The sequence below is a fragment of the Lagopus leucura genome, unplaced genomic scaffold, assembly GCF_019238085.1.
Source record: "Lagopus leucura isolate 7727_CA_CO unplaced genomic scaffold, USGS_WTPT01 Super-Scaffold_806, whole genome shotgun sequence".
NCBI lineage: Eukaryota > Metazoa > Chordata > Aves > Galliformes > Phasianidae > Lagopus > Lagopus leucura.
The window spans coordinates 8301221-8323178 of record NW_024962260.1 but is presented as its reverse complement, the minus strand read 5'-3'; the positions used below and the strand labels follow the sequence as shown (position 1 = coordinate 8323178).

The window sequence follows — 21958 nt, the reverse complement described above, 5'->3', positions numbered from 1 at the left end:
TTACTGCATGCTTTTCTGCTTACATCCTTCTATTATTTGGTGTCACTCAGTCTGCAAAAACTTCATTAAAAAAGAAACCTATGCTAACCATGCAGAAAAAGCTCTATTACTGGCTGGCTGCAGTCAGATTCCGGCATCCAGCTCTTCCCTCCCAGCAAAAAATGGCTTTGTGTTAAACACAGAACATGTGGCTGCTGCCAGCTCTTCGGCAATGGGCTTTAGGAAGGGCTGCCTTAATATTTTATTTTTGTATTTTATTTACTGATCTGTTATTTATATGCGTGTAACGTTTACATGCCACTGCCTAAATAATTTTAGCGTGTCTATTTTAACGGCGATAAGGATTTGAAGTGTTGCTTTCCTGACCCATTCCTATGAACAGAAGAGAGACTCTGATGGAACTGTGGCTTGTCTGATGTAACAGCTTCACTCAGAATTTAACCAACCTCTATCCTACACGAAAGAAGACTGTGAAAATATAAAAAGCAGTGTTGTGTAACTGAAAGGTTTGCAGATGGGGACTCTTGCAATCAGAATAAACTAAGATTTAAGGCCTTGTTATTGAAAGTCTCTTGCCAATGCCCTCCTCCTGTTTAAAGCTGCATTCCCTTTGGTCAAAGCAGCTGTTCTGAAAAACAAACTTCTAAGAGCTCATTAATTTCCAAGGCATATTACAATGTTGTGTCCCTGGGTCACAAGGGTTAGTTCTGCTGTCAGGACACCTTATGTATTTAAGGAAACTAATTCAGAAAGTTCTTTTTCCATGTATCAATTCACGTGTTGTGCGTGTGGAGGGAGGGGAAGGAAATGACTGTTTTTTAGTGGTTTTAAGCTTAGGTTTTACACAATAAATGATTTTTCTGTCAGCCTGAAAGAAAGAAGTTTTTGTTTTTCTTTCCTGGAAGTTACTTTCCCAGCCTGGGGTTCCTGGTTAAGAAAATGTTGAAATTGCACCCACTAACTCATAAGTGCTACTGTTCTACTGCACTGTAGTGCTTCCCTCAGGGACTCCAAGAGCCCCTGGACAGCACTGTGCAGCAGGCAACATGGGCCAGTCCTTGGAAGGACTCACTAAAGGAGTGTGGAAGCCTGGAATTCTTTCATGGGATGCTCAGCACAAAAAGCAGGACACTTGTTTCCTGTAGGATATCTCAACAGATGTGGAAGAAGCTCCATCTTGCTTGCTAAGGGACATGCACCCTACAATGCATGGTGGAGATGAGCAGCTGGGCTTTGCAGCAGCAATGTGCAAGGTGAGGCTGTAGGAAAACACTGGATGGGGAATAAAGAGTGGGCAGAAAGCAAAGTCCCATTCACCATTCTGCCCTGTCTTGATCCCTCCAGTAAACCTCTCTGCTCTATCCCAGCTGCCTGGCACAGCTGTCCTCCAGACACTGGCTGTGGAAGTTGGCTCAGCAGCCAGATGTTCCCTGGGAGGGTGGTGGGAGTGCTTCTGCTGGGCTCAGTGCTCTGCCGTGTGCCTGGCCTCGTGCCTGACACCTTCAGCAGGCAACCAGACATCTTTTGGTCCTTGTCTCATGTGCTCCCTCAAGCAGGAAGCTGTCCATGCCATGCAGTGTCCCCCCAACAGAAAGAGCTCACAAATACAGAGCAGAATTTCCGTAAAAGCTATAGCCTGGGGGAAGGGGGGTCACTGCTCTGAGCTGGAAATCCTTCTGAGCGGTCTGCTCTCAGTTTGGTCCTTCATTCTGCATGCTAAGTTATTGCTAAGCCAGAGTGATGCAGTGTTGTGCAGGCAGGTCCTGCTGGCAGAAGGATGCTGAGGTCTGCACAGACATACAGACAGAAATGGCTGGGCCAAGAACTGAGTAAACAAACACAAGAAACCCACGTACATTTGTGTCTGTGCTGCACTTCAAGGTCTGCAGCTTGGAGCAGCAGCACAGCCCAGAGCACTGCCTGCTTGCCTCAGAAGGATTACGGGTGCCTGCACTCAGATGACCCCTGGAAAAGAATCCAAATAACAGGGATGTAAGGTCCTTAAAAAGGGCGCTGCAGTGCCAGACTTGAGCACATTCTCTTTCTTTCATTTAGGTATTTCCTATACTGTTGTTCCAGGCCTGCCCAAGTGACAATAAAACCCACTTTTTGAATACCCTTTCCTGCCAGCTAGCCCTTATGCCCTCAAAGACTGCAATAACATAAGGAAAGAGCAGAAGGAATCTCTATATTTACTTCTGTCACACTGAGCCTCATGTGGGAAAAGATTCCTCGTTTCGGGGATTTTTCAAAGCTTAACATGCATTTATGGTGACATTGCCCTGAGGTTTAACTGCCGGTGTTAAGAACAGCAGTGCAGCACAGCGCTGTGCCACAGAGCCCAGACTGCCCTTCAGGCAGAAGCGTTCTGCTGGGAAAAATCCCTTTGCTCTCTGCTGTTCAGAACAGCCATCATGCACTTGTATGTGCCGTTTCGGTTGACAGGGAACTCAAAGAAATATTACACAGGAGGAGCAAAATGCAAATTTGAACACGAGCAATCACGGCAAATAACTGACAGGGTCATAGCCTGGGAACACCACATACACAACATTTGCCCTGGGAAGAAAAGAGTAAAATAAGAATTGACCACACAAAGAATTATTTGCATCTTCTTCTGCCCTCAGTGCAAGGAGGAAAAACAATCCTATTAAGCTACCAAGATATTGCTCGTGCACCCTGCTTAGAGCAAACACAAGTCTCCCTGGGGAGGGGCTGGTGCAGAAGGGGGTGAGCACACACAGCAACACAGCACCAGCATCCCATTCCTGATCCCCTTCCAAGCCTTGGGCTCATCAGCCAACTGAAGGTGTTATGTGGGGATTTTTAGTTACTGTCCCTCAAAAGCCAGGTGAATGCCTGCTTTTGGGAAGGAGGACTTTGGGACATGCCATGCCAGTGCCCCTAAGGCCAACCGGGGCCAGCACAGGAGGTTTCTGGGCAAGGTGTGCCAAACCCGCACCCACCTGCTTGAGCAGGCTTGAGTCTGCATGCTGCTTCATGGGTGTGCATGCAGTTGAGCTCCATAAAGATCCAAGCATAAAGCAACTGTCATTTGTAAAACCACAATTTTTTGACTTCAAATTCTACTTCTATGCTAAATTATTGCAACAACTTCTGCAGAATATGAGAACTAACTGCAGCTAGCAATCGGCGTTCGCTGCCACCTGCGAGTCCTCAGCGCTGGGGCTGTGGGTCTGCCAGGTGCCATTACAGGACGGGGATGAGAGAGCTTTTCAGCTGGCAACCCACCAAATGCCACGGAATAAGGAGTGTCCCTGCCCTCCCATCACCTCCACAGAGGTTACGCGGCTGAGGAACGCAGATTAGTGTTTTTTGCGCAGCTCCCTCTCTTTGGGCTCCCTGGGATGCACGGCGGCACTCCTTCCCTCCGCTCCTTGCTCACGCGAACCCGGGGCGATTTTTCCCCCCGGGAAAGGCTCGGGCACTTTTCCCCTTTCCCCTTCCTCTGACCCTGCCCGAGCTCCGGGGCACGGCCCTGACCGCCGCCAGCACGCGGCCCCCATCGCCCCCATCTCCCCGCAGGAGGAACTTTCCCCCGGAGCCGCTCCAGCCGCTGCCCGCGAGGCCGCGCCGCCTGCAGTCCGGCGCTTTCCAAGTACGGAAAAGACAAAACCCCGCGAGCCCCGCTCCCCTCCAGCCCAGGTCCCCCCGCCCCGCGCCGCAGGTGCCCCCCGGGGGAGGGCAGGGGCCGGGAGCAGCCAGGGGAGGGGGCGAGGGGCGGGGAGGCCGGGCTCGGGGGGTCCCTGGCAGCGGCGCCCGCTCAGGGCACGGCTCCGCAAAGCCCCGCTCGACACAGCGCGGCTCGACAGCGCAAAGCTCGGCACGGCACGGAGCGGCGCGGCTCGGCGCGGCTCGGCTCGGCTCAGCGCCCCGCGCCATGGGCCGGAGCTTCACCGGCGCGGAGCTCATCCTGGCGGCGACCGCAGCGCTCTGCCTCGGCGGGGCGGGAGGCAGCAAGGTAACCCCGAGCGGCCCCTGCCCGCCCCCGGCGGCACGCGGGGCACGGCGCGGCACGGCGCGGACGGCGGTCGGGGCCGGCACACCCGACGCGCGGGAGGCTGCGCCGGGAGCGGGGCTCGGCGCGATCCACCGGGACGCGGGGATGCGGAGGGGCTGCGCTCGGCCCCCGCCCGGGGTGGGGTCTGCGGCCGGCTCCGTAAGGCCGGCTGCGGGAGCTTGTCTCGGGTCGTTCCGATTCGGTACGGGCGGACGCGGGATGCGGGGCGAGCCCCGTGGATATCGATATATCAGCGTTCCCGGCAGAAATCGGAGCATTTGCCCAAAGGCGGCCAGAACGAGGGGTAGCTTGGAGCAGGGAACCCAACCCAAGCACCTCCCGTCGCGTTACCCTCCCTTTGCTCTCCTGCCTCGTGCACATCTGTGGTACCGAGAGCAGGTGAGTAGCGGCAGGGACGGGCGCTCCGTAGGACGGGCGCTGGCAGCGGCCGGGGGCGGCAGTGGGAAGCAGCGCGGCGGGGCAGAGCGGTGCCGGGAGCGCCGGGCGGCTGCGGGGCGACGGGAGCTGGGTGCTGCGAGAAGGGCGAGAGCCCCGACCCGCTGCCCTCGTGGGGATCCTGTGGGCTCTTGGAGCACTCAGATCTATGAAATATGAGCCATGATGCTATAAGAGAATAATATTCTGTAAAAGTATTTCTTTAGTTGTGTGTAAATATATCAAAGAAATGTGGGGGATTGCTTTACGGGGGGAAAGCGGCATGGTATGATTCAGCCTGCCACAGCACATACCAGCACAGCAGTGACTTTGTGGCTGAAATGAAGATGTTTTATCTCACTCACGTGAAGATAGCTACCGAGAACTTCTTACTTAAGCCATGATCTTGATTCTGAAGTACTGAGTACCAACTTCACAAAGGTGCACGCTTTAATCTATTGAATTGTACGGCTGTGGGTTTTTGTCTTTAGTCTCTCTTTTAACTCAGAACTGCAACATGTAACCTGGAAACTTACCCTTCCCTCGGGCTTGTTTCTGAGGGTGAACAACTCCCGCACCCAGCTGCACACTTACACTGCATAACTGCTCCCTGCCCGAAGTTGTTACATCCTTCCTGTGCTTCGTTCTAATTTTGCCTGGACAGTCATGAGACGGAACAAATATTTGCTGTCGTGTGTCTTTGGGTTTGAGTTCAACGGTGTGACACCGTGTGCATCAGCAAACCCTGCATCACTTTGTTCCATCTGTCTTTTTCCTGTCTTTCCCAGCCAGCTCCTGTTGATCTCTGGTTCTGAAGCCAGGACCATTTACCTTCCCAGTTAAGCACTGACCACGGGTACCACAGCAGAAGTGCCTCCCTAAGGAAGCAGCAGCAGCCTCCCCCTTACTTTCCCAGGCATGACTTATTCTCATGTCAGCTATTCATGTGATTGCACACTGCCTGTAGTCTTTAAACATGCAGGACAATTTCTTTTGCAGAATAAAACCTAGGCATTTTCTATAGCTTATCTGCCTAAATGTGACAGTGAAATTCATGCATGTAGACACACGCACACATCTCTTGCTCCCTGGTTTTGTTATTCTTTTGATTAAGTTGTACTTGTTCCTCGCTCGTCAAGGTCTGTGTAGGCTTCATTATTTTTATCTGTTTTGGCTGCCTTCTGATAGTGTTGCTATGCTAGGAAAAAATCCTCTAAATGGTTTGTTCAAATCTGGTTCGATTTAGCAAAAATGAGAAATGAATTATCTGCCTGCGTGGAATTAGCAGTATGAAAACCACAGCAGACTCCTTGGAACGGGCACTGTGTGTGTGAGGGATGGCGGGCTGAGCTGGGCATCCAGGGAGGTGGTCTGTGCCAGTCAGAGCTGAGGCTGTGGGGATGTTGTAGGGTTGTGTGGATGCTGAAATAGGTTTTGTAGCAAAACAGAGCCTGCTTTGGAACCCCCAAACTAAGGACTGCAGCAACATAAGAATCAGAGTGAGAGCAAACGAGAGATAATTTGAAGATAAGGTGAATGGTGTTTCCTCCTGTACGTCTGTATCAGATGGAACAAAATGTGCGGACAGGTGGCTTGTTTATCCAGGAGGAAGATCCAGGAAGGAAGAATGGAAGCCTGATGAAAGAAACACATAGTCAAACTTCCAGGTCTCTGTATACCCATAAAATATTATGTGTTTAATCAAATCCTTGTGGAAGAGGTCTCTGTGTCAGTGGCATCTTTCACCTAGCATTCGGCCGCTCACTTGATGGCTTAAAAAAACATCAAGTCTGTGTTATTTCTTTCAAGAGAAGAAATCTGCAGTGATCCCAACCTTCTGGTGAAAGTCTCAGCCCCAGGGAGGACCGTGGCAAAATTCCCGTTTGCTTCAGAGGGAGCAGGATCCTTCCCAAGATCAGTGAAGGATTAAACAAAAAAAAATCAACTACTAAAATATGCACCTCAATTAGCAAAGAATGTGGCCTGATTAGTAAAGTGTATGAAATTTCAGCTATTAGATTCTACGGCCCCCATCAACAAAGCACACTGCACAATTGGCAATGTATCCAGAATCTCAACGACTGTCCCAGGCTCCTGCCAGGCCAACCAAGCATGCAGCTGAATCAGGGAATTATGCAACTGGAGCAGCAAAATATGCACTTCTGACTGGGGAGGGAAGGGCATGCAGACACTCAAGTGTTGAAAGCCGACAAACAGCAGGTTTGAGGACGTTTGTGGTCAACCTCTGCCTTAAGAAAAGTGAAGGCAAAAGAGATGCATTTGATGAAATCTCTCTGAACAATTGCTGGGCTGGAAAAGTCCATCCCTCAGCCAGCTCAGTGCTGATGGCAGCAGCCCTGCTCCTGCCCGGATGCGCTACACATCTGGTTCATATCCCAGCTGCCAGGTGTAGGGGTTATTTCATGGCACATGAGCAGGGTTTGTAGCTCCAGGTAGGTTTTACTTCATAGGTCTCTACAGAGCACTGTGTTTCTGTCCCAAGAATCTGAACCAGTCAAGACAAATAAGGGACCTTCAAAGAATTTGAAAGTTTTGTTGGCAAGAAGCTCATTGTCTATTAATCTCATCACTGTTTGTAAAAGTATTCTGTGCTTTTGGAGAAGAAAAGTGATAGGTCTTTCCTATTTTCTTTAGACCTTGATGAATTGCTGTAGCTTCTTCCTATTGCATTTACAACATACCTTGGCAGCTAGGTACTGCGAGCAGGGCTTGGAGTTCAGGCAGTGTGGGAAGCAGTTCTGTCCTGATGTCCTGAAGCAGTGGAGTCGTTTCTCCCCACCTCGTGCCTGTGTGCTTAAAAACAAAAATGCACAGCTGCAGTACCTGGTCCTCATCCTTAGAAGATATTCTTGCTTTACATGATTGCTTTTGTTTGATACAGAAGAGCTGTAGGTTGTCCTGTTTCGATAAAGATACGGATTCAGGATTTCTATAAACTGCTTTTTTTTAAATATAACTTTATTTCTGGAAGTAAACTGCATTACATCACCTGCGTGCAAGGAAGCTGTGAGAACTGCTTTGTTTTACTGCACTGTTCATAGAAGTCTGAAACATTACTCAAGTCTAAGAAATTCATTTCTTTCTCCCCTGCCCCCATTTAAATTTTTTTTTTAATCCACTACCATCACTAAATGAATCTGGCTTGCGCTGAACTTATTTACCAAATTTCTGTCTTATTTCCAGGTCAGTTCAATGAATGATTCCATTTAGTTCTTTATTCCTGTTTCAAATATTTCCTACTGAGTCCAGAGCAGTGCCCTTAACACATAATTGATTTGGGTCACTGAACCTTAATTTTTCATGCGTGTTCTTTTGCGTTCTGCCACTGGTCTGACTGGTATGTCAGTTAGAAAAATGCAGGCGGATTTCTCCTGGAGGCTAAAGTTCATGTGGAGTTTCTGGCAAAATAAGATCCTGCAGTATGTATCCCTGCAACTGGGCAATCATTCGTAACTTTTTTTAATTCTCTGTCTGGCCAGAATGTTGTAAATCTGGCTCTCTTGTTAACTTCATGCTAAGCAGCAATAATGTCCGCAGTGTTTCAGTCCTGAATATCCTAATTACTGAAACACTGAAGAAACTGAGAGTAGAGAAGATGGATGAGGCTGGCCTCGAGTCCAGCACAGCACGTGGGGCTCTCTCTTTGTGTGGCTGAACCACGGTTCTCTTGTTTGCTGGGGCTGGCGATGGGGGATGCCATCGAGGTAAGAGAAGGAAGCCAGTGGCAGAGGACTTCTGGAGGGGTGTGGGTAACATTTGTGCTGAAGAAGGTGAAAGAGTGCTGCTGCTCTAGAGATGCTGGCAATCCCCGAGATGAAAAAGCTAAATCATTTTTGTTTCTTTAATATCTAAGTAGCTTGAAGCAAACAAGCCTGTTGTACTGGTTTAAAAAGACCCAGCAAACAATCTTTCCTGCAGTAACCAGCAAACAATTACTCTCCTTCTTCATTTGCTTCTTTGAGTACAGGAATGATGGTGGAATGTTCTTCCTACTTCCTCTTCTTAAAGAATGCGTGGTGTGTTTGGTACCAGAGCTGCTACTCAGCAGCAGCAGAGCTAGAGAAATGGCACGTCTGGCACAGCAGCTCTGCCCTCCCATCACGTTGTTATTACTGGGTCAGTTTAGATATGTGCGCTGGTATTTCAGGTCCATCAACATTAAACAATCCATGAGCGGCCTGATGGCTAGACGTAGATGACTGTATCAGCTGTGTTTAAGACGTTTTAGGTCATCCCTTGGGAACGAGGAATACTAAATGTAAAATAGAATCCTCTTGTAGAAACCCATGGCAGGAGGAGGGCGGGGTGGGATGGGGCACTGCAGACTGTTGCATTAATACATGGAACGATTATCCAGCAGTCAAGAGAAGTCCTTGACTTGATGTAAGAATATGGTAATTCCTCACACAGCTCTCGGCAGCACTTGGTGTTATACTTCAAACAATCTTGCTCCTGTCATTACCAAGGAAAAGGAGGTCTTAATTTTGAGAGAAGAAAAGGTTAATTTGACTTAATTTCCATTTGAAAATTCCTGAGGCCCTACTCAGACCCACAGAACTCATCTTGGACTTCAGGAGGATTTAAATCAGGCCATAAGTACTGCTGATTTGGATTAGTAATGATGTGCACTGAGGACAACATCTGTATTTCGGGCTGGGAGGAGTCCTTTCATGGCGAAAAAGTTGGTAATAGTTTTACAGCACCTTTCATCACAGCATTTCAGTTTCACAAATATCTAATTACAGAAACTATTAAATTATATGAAATTCTTGGTCCTGGGGGAGTACAGACAGCACCATTATGCTTCAGTATAAGCAGGGGTGGGTGGTGTTCAAAGTGGGTAAAACAAAAGCAAATTTGCCACATGCAAGCCATAACCTGCTGTGCTATCTCAGTTTCATCCACTATTTTATTCTCATTTCTTTATACTGGCAGCCAGGTTGTAACATCAAACTACCTCAACAAAATGGGCTGGTAAGAGCCTCCAGTCAGAACTACTGTCAGGCCTGAAGAAGGGACTTGTGGAATTTCACTGGCCTTCTTACTAATCCATTTCCATTGTGCTTCTGTTTCATGATCCTGGTAAGTGGTAGCAGGACTACTAACAAGGGTTGAGTGTCAGGATGCCAATAAAGAAAGCTTCCTGAATACAAGAGATCTGGGATAAAATGCCTCTGAAATTCCAGCCTAATCCAAATCCAAGAAAGACAATTGCTCAGCCTTTCCAAAGTGGTGTGCCTGCTGGACACCCAACCCATTCATTCTGCTTAAATCCAGCTCTGTCCTGGTCTTGGGTAGTTAGTAAGTACATGTCTGGAACGACTGTTTATGGTTTTATTAAAGTTTTGTTTTGTTGTTGTTGTTGTTGTTTTCTAATTTTGATTTGAAATATGGAGCCTCTGCTGCTAGAACTGAGGCTTGAAGACCAATCTGCCCGTTTCCTTGTCTTCCTGCCTCATTACAGATCCATATGTGTGGGCATTTCAGGTGAATCTCAGACTTCACAGTTTGAATACAAGGGCCCCAAGGAGTTCCTCATAAAGGCTAACTTTAAATGCGAGCTCAGTAGGCTGAATGCTTTGATTTGCCTCTAAAATCAACCGTAACTTATTCCAGGTTTCCTGGTTGAAACTTGAATGGGGAAGAAGAAAGGATGTCTGCGAAGCAGATTTGTTTGGAAAAATAAACTGCTCCCTGGTTGGGACCCTATAACAACAAACCCAGTGCTCAGTTTTCCCTCTGGCTGCAGTATTTGTGATACTTTTCCCTGTGTTCTCCTACACCCTCCCTGCTGTGCCCTCACGGTCTCCCCTTATGAGTAGGCAGTAAAGTAAAATTTACAAGCATCCTGCTTCTGAGATCCTGGCAAACAAGGGCTCTTGGAAATTTCCCTTCACAGAGCTCACAAGAGGAGACTAATCCTGAACCAGTGAGGTGGAGAAAGGCGCTGCTGTTTGCATACCATCCAAAACAGAGTGTGTGTTTGGACCATAACAGAGCTCGGAACGGCCGATCCTAGTGGTAGCAATGGTTCATTCAGAAACTTAATTAAAAATATCTTTTTTACTCTAAGTTTTTGCATCAAAGAGGGAAGGGATTTTTCTTGCTTTGTTAGTTTTGTAAAGATCACTACGCAAGTCTTCTGCACAAGCCTCCTTGCCTGCACTGAGTGAAGAAATGGCCTGACTTCCACAGAGTTTCAGCTTGCTAGTGATGATCCCAAATATTAGCAGGTTTTAGCTTTCCCATCTGGACTGTTTCCTTCTCTGTATGTTTGTACAATAGGCTTCCATCATATGGAACATCAGAAGTGTCTGGACGAAACAGTAGGGTCACGCAGCTGGAAATCCAAGTACAAACAGCTCTCTCTTGCAAAGCCAGTTTACAAGTATCTGTGGTTTTTGTTGGCTTTTTAAAGATCAAAATTTGTTTGCTGGGAAGTGACCAGCAGAACTTGCTTAGGATTGCTTTCCAGTTTCTTCTTCTCCTGTTTTTGGTACTCCCAAAACATTTTTTGAGCACCTAAGCTGCATGTGGATTTCATTATTCAAATCTCTCCTGAGTATCTGGGAGGTTTTTATGTGTCTATAAAGTTTATTTGGGAACACAGTTTCACAGATTCCTGTGAGCATACATAACTTGCTGAATGGACTTTTTTACTGAACTCTGCAAGCAATCTTTTACTGCAGTGCTATAGCTTTTGTTTTGTTTCGTATTTTGTCTGGTTACCAAGCAGTTCAGACATAATCTGAGCATGTTTTCTACTCTTTAATTTGAGCTGCTTTGGCCCGTTCAGCTTATAGAAAATGAAAACCAGATTGATCTTCTGGAAACTCCTTTGCCACCCCTACCCACTCCCACCAGCCCTGTCATTCACTGTTGATTTTTCCTGCGGTGTGTCGTGTACACTTTGTTCATGAGAACTTGCTCTATAAGAAAAAACGTCCTCTGCTGACCTACTAAAGCCCTGAAGCAAAAGGCCATAGCATCTTGAACTCTTCATTACAAGCCTTACTTTTATTTATGATGGTCCCCACCATATTCATGATTATTTGCCTGAGGAGACGCTGTAAATGATTCCTTTGTTTCTTTTTCTAAAGCTTTACATTTGTTTGTATGTTTGAATGAGAGTATTTTCTGAAGACAAAGAGGAATACAGCTTTGTATGGATGCTGGATCTTATTTGATACGGCATCTCACATCTTTATGGCAGGAAATCCATTTGTCTGTGGAGTGTCCAGTCACAAGAGTTAGATCTCCCAGCCCCCAGGGATTAGCCTGGAAAGTCTTACATGACAAAGCTGGCTGCTGATGCAAGGCCTGGCACTGGATGTTATCTCACCTGTGTCATCTGCTTCCTTAGCCACAAATGCCGATGTCACGATTGGAAGTGAGAAAACAGTGATCAGACTGCTCTCACAGGATTTCATGTGTGTTTGTTGCATGAACACACAGCAGTAAATGTATGAGGTACTGATGACGAATTTCTACCTGATTCACTTCACAAGTTCCACTTCACAAGTGTAATTGTTGCCCCCAAGGAAAGATTGCCTATTCAAGCAGGTCTTTCCAAGCAACTGGATTTGCATGTTCTAAACAGATTTTTCAAACAATTTCACAGAAGAGTAGTCCGAGTGTCTTCTGTTTCAGATGGGGATGAGAAGCACATGAATGCTGCAGTGTGGGTCTGCAGTGGGGAATGAAGGAGACTTCAGAAAAAGACCTGTCATTTCGTCTCTAGTAAGAACACCTGGATGTAAGAGTTCCAGCACAAACAAGGAATCAGAAGCATTCTGTGCCTTGACCCCGGCCCCTTTCACAGGATTCAGAGCATTTCTTTCTGTAGTTCATGTTCCTAACAATGTTTTATCTGTTTATGGGTGTTTCTCCACCTCAGCATCCAGCAAGCCCTGAGTGAATGCTGGGTACTCCTGTGCAGTAACTTTAACTTAATGCCAAGTCCAGGAAATAAAAAAAAACGCGAAAACAACACCTGTCATCATAAGAACTTCCAGCCTCAAAAAAGATAAAGCAAAATATAGAACGAGATAAGGAGAGAGAGCTTTGCTTAGCCAGACTTACATGGCTATAACTTGCAAGACCTCTTGTAGGTGAATCCAATACAATCTTTAATTAAAGATCTAGAATGGGAGAACTAGCGCTTCAGCATATTCATGATGTTGAGAAAAAGAGCAAGAATTGATTTTATTGTGTTCTCCATATCCGGACAACTTTCACCTGGGAAGCTTTAGATAATTCTGCCCTGTACATTACTACATGCAGGTTGGCATCTTGGGCCTAATGAGGAGAAACTGCTTCAGCTTCTCACCTGAAAACCTCTCAAAAGAAGAAGAGCATCAGCTTTTCTGTGGCCGCTCTGAAGGCAAGTACAAAATGCCAGTTACAGTGTATGCACAGACCGTGTATGCTGCTGCTCATGCTATGGAAAGCTGTACTGTTCCATCGGTTATTGTTCAGGAAACAGCCCCTGTTTTTATCTCTGGGAACAAGCATTTTTTTGTGAGCAGCAAAAGGCATTGCATCTCTGGAGTCAAATGAGGTCTGTTGTTCTCCACAGAAACTGGAATGCATCGCTGTGTCTGGTGGTTGCCTGAGTGCCCATGTTTGTTGGTTGGTTCTTTTTTTGTGATTTTCCTTTCTCCCACCTCCCAGTCTCAGAGAGGCTCAAGTAGGAAGGATGGTGACCTCATGGTGCAGTTATGCAATCTGTCGGAGGCCAGGTATCAAAATACGCTGCAGCTGTGAAGTCGGGACCTTACTGTGCTGAGGGCCTGGGCCTCCTGGCTCTAATGAGATCGCTGACCTTCTCCTGCCACTTACTCTGCAGCTGCTTTGACTCACAGACATTTGTTGTGGCAATGGCTTGCCTAGCAGTTTGGCACTGTGCTGCAGGAGAAGCTGCATCCCCAGGCAGGTGCTGAGATCTGGCTGCTGACACCTGCCAGCAGGTGAGGATGACCCCAGCCCCATCATGCTTTCGGTTCTGACAGAGCCTACCTGCCTTTCTCCAAGATTACACAAACATTTGCAACCTCGCCGACTTCTTTTCCACAAAGCCAAGAGGATGTGAAATAAAGCAGCACCTTCCCAGCAGGCTTTTTCAGATTTTCAGGGCTCAGCTGCAGCAAGCTCACATATGGAGGAATAAGAGAAAACAGCATGCCTACAGTGGGAGGCAAAGTTGGGCCTCCAGCTCCTGAAGCCTTGTTCAGACATTGCATTCTTTGCTCTAATTGCAGCACCGCATTCCTGCTTTGCTCCTCTGCTCCTGTGGCAATACTTTTCTTTCCCTCACCTCCTGCACCTTCAGGCTTTTATAGTCCCCTTCCCTTCCTACCTGCGCATTGGTTCTTTTCAAATGTCCTATGAACCAGTAAGAACAATAGAAAATGTGGTGATAGGCATGAAAACAGGGCCCTGCAAAACCGGCTGATGTGTGCCAAGTAGGAATGTAAGACAAGATGGGTTCTTTCCTGGAAATGGGATTTGCAGAGTGGAAATGTCACATCCATAATCACATCCATGTGGTGGAACTGCTGCTACCCACTACTGAAATAACAGAGCATCTGTTAAAAAATGTAGCCTTGGTTTTGCTTAAATCCTGCAGGTTGTGCTCATTTCAATAAATCCTGGACCCTTGTTTGAAAACATAAGGATGGCTGCTTTGATTCTGTAATTGAATTCAAAGCAAATGTGTGTTCAGCGTGGTTTCAGGGTCCTACTCTCGAGTCCTGTACAGTGCTCGTTGCTGTAAGCTTCGCCAGGGCACAGGGCAAGAACACTGGCTGGAGGTGCTGCTGTATGGATTTGTGTTGGGATGGGGAGGGAAAGGAGACCCCTCAGCAGAGGGAATACTCTCCAAATTAAGAATTCTTTAGAGGATCAGTCTGAAAAAAATTACAGTTAAGAACTGGAAAAAGGTCCCTGGAAACCTCTCCTTAATTCTAAGCAAGCTGCTTGCAGTTTTTGTCAGTCCCATGTCCTGACCTTCCACCACCAGACATTCTACTTTCAAGCATCCAAAGATGCTTGAGGAATTTCCGTAGTACAGAATGGGATTCTCCTTTTGCTGCTGCCCCATGCTTTGAAGAGCAAAGGCAATTTAGTGGAGAGGACAGCAATTTCAAGGCATTTCCACAAATTCTTATGCTGCCAAGTGAAAAAATAGATTAGATTTGCTGCTGCTGTATCTAGTTCATTCTAATGAAAGAAATTAAACCTTTCATGAAGAGGTGACCTGAAAACGCAAAATTAAGTAGAGTGCTAATTTTATAAAGCCTCTGATTAACTTTCTCTTCCAGTTGGAAAAAAAAAAATCTCAACCAACTTTGATCTCTGGATCAGTCAGCTAGCGAAGTAAATGTGGTCACTTAAACCAACAGACTGGAGTTTTGTATCTTACTCTTGGGATTGTCTTTCCTTAGATCCTGTATTTGATGAGCATCCAAAACGCTCAGACTGCTGTAACTTGGAAACACTGTGAGAGCAGAACTTGGGCCTTCTGCTGGGAACCACAAGAATTGTATTTCTGGTAGTTTGCAGCTATTTCCAGCCACGTCAGCAAGTAAAGGCTTGTCTACATTTTGCTTCCTCCCTTAAGCTCGAAGAAGGGAAAGGCCACTTCCCCTCTTTCCCTCTTTATTTCTTTTTTCTTTCTAAAGTCTGAAGTTCAGCATTTTCTTCCTGCTGTGCCAAAAGGTCAGGCTGCTTGGTATTACATCCCACGTGGGGGGCTCTGTTCAGTCACCCCAGTGAGTCCCAGTGATATTTAACTCAAAATGAACCTCCTGTGTTTGGAGGGGGAAGTAACCGAGATTCCTCACCTCCCTCTGCACGTTACAGGCAATTGCAGAGATTGGTGGATCCAGGGTTTTAAAGAGGTCCCTGGGGCAGAATAAAATGTGAAGGAGCTGGTGAAGTAGTGCTAAAGTGTTGCCAGCTCTTTGAAAGAAACACACATGTGCGTGCATGTGTGGACATAAGATGTATTTAATTTCGGAGGGTGAGGGATCCTAAATAAAGCTTGCTGGCTTTTCACTCCACTGATACACGGTGAGTTCAGATGGCTAAATTTAGTCACCCAGACTGAACAGTCTTGGATTCTAAGACCAATCCATCTCTGTCCAAAGCTAATTGCATATCTCTATGGTTGCTGTAGAGTCAGCTGGAGGCTGACAAGATAAGGCTTCTGTAGAAGGGCCATATGCTTCCTGGAGTCCTGTTTTGGCACCAAGTGGCCGCGGGGGATTGGCTTTTTGAAACAAAGCAAAAAATCTACCTGGAGGAGTTCTCTTTTTGCTATCTCCCCAGTACCCCAATAATCAGTGAAGTATCATTTATTTAGTGGATGCATTTTGCAAGAAAAGATGAAACATAAAAGGCTCTTTTGGTCATAAGCACAGGATCATAACCAAACATTCTGACTCAAGAGTGATGCCTAAGGTCTGCATAAACAGCTTCTATCCCCATCTTCTCTCATTACACTAATATTAAATCTTTCTAGTGCACCCTTTAAGCAAAGACCAAAAAGCCCTTTAACTTGGATAAGGAGATAATCACATCTGTTCCTGAAAACACTAATAAATGCAGCAGCTTTTAAACGTTCAGTCAGCTTGAGATGTAGCTGATTATTCCTTCTCTGGCATTTCTAAAGAGAAGTGGAAGTGACATTTTTAAGTCTGCCTAAAACTGGAAATACATGTGAGAAATGCACAGAAATCGAGGCGTGCATAATGCATGAATGAGGGAGAAGTAGGTTATGATCTTTGCACATCTTTTCCCTGCGTGCCTGCAGCTGGGTGTCTCTGTTAAGTACGGGTTTGGCCCCTGAGAATGTCTTGGAAATGGAGTGGCTCTGCTGTATGCCTCCAGCTTGCTCTGCTGAGGCTTTCACTCTGGCTCTGCATGCACAGTAAGACAGCTTGATATTCCTTGGGTGACTACGCTGTAAAAGAAAACAAACTACACTGGGCAGCACCCAAGGCAGAGAATCTGAGATTGTGCCGGCAGAGGAATGACAAACATCAAAACAGGATGTCCTCCTTTCTCTTCTTTGAAACAAACGCTTCAAAAGAAAAATGCCTTTGGGACTGTGCATGGGATACAGGCAGGACAGCAACCTCCAGGGTGCTGCAAACAGCAATTCCTCATGCCAGCATTAACATGAATGAAGGTCAGTACTGCAGTATCAGTACTGCATTCTTTGGGCTGCAGCAAAAGCTATGAACACAAATAGTCTGAGGGTTTCCCTAGCCAGCACATTCCATCACTTTGTCTCCTCTTCAACAGGGCTTCCATCTTTACAAGACAAACCACACACCATGACACCTCCTCTTACCAACTACATGCAACAGTACCCTCCCCACCTTCCCTCCAGCCTCCCATCTCATGCTAGAAGCAATCCATTTTTGGAGGCAGTCCAGACAAGCCTAAAAACTCAGCCCTGCCTGCTTCTAGTGACTGGGCGAGACCAACACCCACGACTCCTGAAGGCTCCTGTGGGCCACCTGCCATGTACATGGCCCCTGCTGCCTGGTGAACACCCAGCCTTTCCTCATACCTTATGATTTCCTATAGATAGTCACTGTATTTCACATCTCAGTACAATAGTAGTTCCCAATCCCACTCCTTTGTGTGCTTGGAAACTGCAACCCTTGCTGCCTTCCAAAAGCACCGTGCTTCTGAAGAGATCCCTTCTGAGCCCACAGAGTTTTGCTGTGCCTCTCATCAACACTCTCGAGGAGTTGTCTTATTAGCAGATTAAAAAAAAAAAAAGAAAAAATAAATAAATCTCCACCCTACTCATAATTGGCCTAATTGGTGTAAAAACTGTTGTTTATAAAAAACAAACAACAACCTATAATTTGCAAAGTCTAAAACGTGCCAAATTGTTTGCATGCCTCTGTCAAAAGCCTGTGAATATACCACTTGCTGTGGAAGGGAACATCTGCATCTAATTGATGAAATTCAGCCTGCAAAATGGATGATGTAAATGAACTAAGCAGTGTTGCCAGTCATTCAGTTCTGGATTAGAAATTTATCAGAAATCTTTTTTTCCCCACCCTCAGATCTAAGCTGCGTTTCCTGTCCCTTGGGTGTTTTTTCCCTGTTGTCTGAGCAAATCTTGAATGTTTTCAGTCTCATGGGCCATAGCAAATGAACGGTTGCCCTGCAGCCATGAGCTGTCAGATGTATTTCTGGATGCACACGTTGCACAATTCCCAATCCCCACCTGTGGGCATGGCTACCTGTTGGGTTTCAGCGAAATATTGCAGTGGCTGGCAGCCACATGGCTTGTGGGGAGCAAGAGGCCTTTGTGCCTGGACCTGAGGCTCCTGAGGTGCATGCAGAATCTGCACAGTATTTTGCCCCAAATGGTGACAGATTCAGGTGGAAGCGAAGCCAGGAAAGTGCACCTCACTTGAGAATAGGGCTGAGAAATGGATAGGAAGGCACTTACCCATTCAGTGTGAGAGCTGCTGAGCTGACGGCTGCTGCTTTTAGACATTAGCAGAGTTCTGGTAGGAGAGGTGGGGCTGCAAACACCTCCAACTGCCTTCTTGGTATCTGAAAAAAGAGAACCCAATCAGTCGGCATGTTCCTCCAAACAAAACCTCAGCCTCAGTGAGCGCTAACTGAGGAAGTTTGGGCCCACACAAAATCCTCCTACAGACAGCAGAGGTATCCTTCAGCAGCAGCAGTTCTGGTGCACGTTCTGCCTCCGAAACTGGATGCTTCTTTTAAATGGAAAGTTAGGTATTGCATGCTGCATCCTGTTACACCAGTATCTTGCTTATGAGTGAGCTCAAGAGACTGCCATGAAATGAAGACAATCTGCATGGACAGCCCAGGACAGAGGGACCACACAGGGAAACTCTGTGTCATAGAGTAACCCTCTCCCTAAGGGAAGAAGGGTTCAGTCACTGGGAACCAGCTCCTTGTCAACAGCATTTACAGAGTGACAACAAGTGCATCCATAATTCAGATGGAAAAGTGGAAGTTAGGATCTGTATCCTCCTAAACTGACAATGCTTTCCTCTGGATTTCTATCTGAATAAACTGATTTAGACTCGAATAATAATAACAACATATTACCTCCTGGAGAGAAGGGCACACAGTTTAGCCATTTTTGCATTGCTGCACAGCACCAATGATTAGACAGAAAACCTGAGCAGCTGTGCATGGTTTCTTTTTCACTTGAAACTTCAAGCCATGGTCCAGGTGTCTTAAATGAGAAACCTGCAGTTCATTCCCCTATAATTAGCTCAACCTGTGATTTAAGAGGCACTTTTAGAAATCAAAGATCGGATTTCAATCTGGAGCATAGAAAACAATTTCTACTTCACCACTGTTTTGGTCATTTCCTATTGCTGCCCTGCCACCCCCCCTGAAATCGCTCTGAATATGAAAAGCACCTGTTGGAAAACAAAGCTAATGCCTTGCAGAACACCCAGCCTTTTTTGTTTTGTTTTTATTTAGGGGCTTTTAATATTTGGGTTGTTGGTTTTTTTTCTTCTTTCCATTTCAACATGAGACGGGGAGGGACCGGGAGAAAAAAAAAAGAAATCTGGAGTATTTTGATCTTTGTGGCTTTATATGGACTTCATAAGCTTTGTTTGTTCTACTGCCAAGCTTTCTTTGTGTTTAAATAGATAACAGACTGAGACAATGAATCCAACAATAATAATAAAGAATAAAAACAACCCCCAAGCATTCCCTTTCTTTTCCAATTTATGATAGTAAACACGTGCTCCCAGACAAGGCTCATGACCTCAGCACTTGTGACTTATTTGTTCTCCTTTTCAAAAGCTGTTGCCCCAGGCACAGACAGGGCTCTGCACCCCGCACGTTTATGGAAAGCATCTTGAAAAAGGGCTCCGGGAGCTTACTTCTGGGAAAGGTTGTTGTGAATATGATGTGTGAAAACAGCCTCGCCTACCTTTAAAGAAGCGGAATGGTTGGCAGTGCACCCATTTCTTCCTTTTCGGGAGACTGTGAAGGCTATTTATAGAGAAAGAAGAAATGAATTTCAAACGGAACTGTCACTGTTATGCAAAATGCTTGCAGATTGCTGGCCTACCGGTGTGAGCGGGTATCTGCTGGCACTATTTCCAGAGCCTTTGCATTTCAAGAGAAAATGTACCCAATCAAAACCGCCTGTATTACTGAAGTAAATAAGTCCCAACCGTCTCTGAAACCAAGATAAGTTGTTTAGATGATTCATGGATAATCATCAGTGCGAGGGCCTTGTTGCACTTAAAAAAGTGTTTTGTAATGAAAATAACATAGAATTCAAGATGCTGTAGTGACACAGTTTTTCTTCAGCTTAAGGTTTTTATCACACTACAAGCTGTTTAGGATGACACATTTGTGCAGCAAAGAGTTGTGTGTCAACAACGAATGTATTCAGGATTCAGTAACCTGGGAACGTGCATCAGCCAAGAGCAGAAAGGGATGCTATTATAATTGAAATAGGGATAGGAAATGAACACTGTGTGAATTGCTCATCTGGATTATATTTCCTGAGAAGCTGTGTGCTCAGTATGCGCTCTCACAGTCTGAGACTGGTTGTCCGTATTAGAGATTAAGGCTCTGAATGTGCAAGCAGAAGATAGCCTCAGGAACTCGGAATTCATGAAGCCTGTAGAAGTCTACACCAGTCACTAAAGGGAAGGGGTAGGATCTTCCGTAGGTCCAGCATGCTGCGTCCTGTATGTTGTCTTTGGCAAGAAGTAAAGTGTATTTGTTTTATTTCCCAGGTCTATTATTCCTGTGGCGCGGTGGTGGAGTCAATGGAAAGAGGCCTGATTTTATCACCAGGGTTTCCAAACAACTACTACCCGGGGACACACTGCGTTTGGCAATTCTTCATTCCCATAAGAATGCATCTCATCTTGGAAATTTTTGACTTTGACATTTTTGAGAGCTCAAGTGAAACTCCAACCCCCTGGGATGGCTTTCCAGCTGCTGCGATAACAGGAAATAAGGATGTGACTCCTCCCGAGGAAAACCTGGACTTTGTTCTCCAGACTACAGAATCCTCTCTTCAGAGCTGGACGTCGAAGGCAGCTCAGAATCTGAGCGGTGCAGGAGATCAGTCAAAAGGACTTCCTGGCCACCTGGATGAACTTCCAGGAGCAGCCTCAAAGAAAGGTGAAGCCAAACAGACGTCCGAAGGAAACCAGTCAAAACAGATGAAGGAACCCAAAGCGATTACGGAGACTCCAACAGAAGAACAGCCATTACCTGATTCCGATGGCGCCAAAACACAGAGGCAAAATGTTAGCGGCCAAGAAACAAAAGAAGGTTGGAAAGGCAATATTTTGTTTGCCCACCTAGCTGCTAGTGAGAGAGATGAAAGTCTGGGAGAGAGCTGGACGCTTCCCACAACAATACTGCCAGTGGAAATCTCCAGCCAGCAGCCGGCAGTGGATGTCTGTCCCCACGACGTACTGTATGTTTCAGATCTCATCACGTTTTCCTCTCGTTTCTGTGGACCAAATTCACCTTTAAACAGGACCATGGTCTTTGGTTCGTCTCTGGAAATGGTTGAGGTTATCATGGAACTCATTACCACCACCAACCGGGGCAGAGGTTTCGCAATGCTCTTCGAGTACAAGAACATCACAGAACCCAACACCGTGGACGCTGTGAGGCAGGAGAGAATGGAAAACATACTGATGCTGGCAATTTTAACAGGGACTGTCTTCTTTGCACTTGCTTTGCTCTCTGCCCTCTGCATAGCTTGCAGGTAAGATGATGGATGTCTGAGCCTCTGAGGCATGTGATATTATCTGTACAGGACAGGAAAATCAGAAGACAAATGCACATTTTTTTTGCCCTGCTAATGCTTGCTGTCCTTTTGGTGCAGTAGTGCATGGATGTAGAGGAAACCAAAGCCAGTTTCTATTCCTGCCCTATGCCTACAGTTTTCTTTCACAGTTCTACAGCTCTGGTACCTCTTATTTACTTTTTTCTTTTATTCTTTTTTTCTTTCCTTTTTGTTCCCCTGCAGAAATACCTGAGGGGTGAGGTCTTTCTTGGTTCTTATTTGCTTTCAATACTTGTTTCTCAGTTTTGGGCCCATAGTGGCCAATGGACAAATGCAGGGTGGAGAGCACGTTTCCCCACATCTCCCAGGCAGGCCGAGCTGACAGTCCCTGCGTCTTCTCACTTCGAATCTAACCATCACTAATGCTCTGCAGAAAAATAAGTAACTTACAATACTGCCGCTTGGAATTAAGATGCAGTTACCTCGTGTTTCCCCATCTGAAGCAAGTTTTATCCAAGAGGTTGTAACAGATGTTTTAATTCTCATGCACTTGCAAGGTGAGCACGTACCTGCAGTGCCTGCTCCCTGCCTGGGAAAGTGCTGTGCTATCCTGCCTGTCCCCAGATGTCATCTGAAAGGACTGGGCCCAGGGGCTGACCTAACTAGCTGAACTGCTACAACCAGCCAGT

General features: G+C 46.3%; 1 protein-coding gene and 1 long non-coding RNA gene across 2 annotated transcripts in view; one reads left to right on the top strand and one right to left on the bottom strand.

The window, feature by feature from the left end:
- Positions 1–4239: 4239 nt before the first annotated feature.
- The window catches only part of LOC122176664, a 30894-nt gene continuing 13175 nt past the window's right edge, over positions 4240–21958 (top strand). Inside the window, exons 1-2 of the mRNA XM_042865352.1 lie at positions 4240–4420; positions 20257–21248. Coding sequence (XP_042721286.1) covers positions 4241–4420; positions 20257–21248 — 1172 coding nt within the window. The 5' untranslated portion in view covers position 4240. The remainder of the gene's footprint in view (positions 4421–20256; positions 21249–21958) is intronic.
- On the bottom strand, positions 4694–20545 carry LOC122176666. Its single transcript, XR_006177802.1, has 4 exons — positions 19437–20545; positions 17958–18064; positions 7159–7270; positions 4694–6091 (listed from the first exon to the last, which is right to left on the bottom strand). It is a non-coding gene; the product is annotated as an uncharacterized LOC122176666 (long non-coding RNA).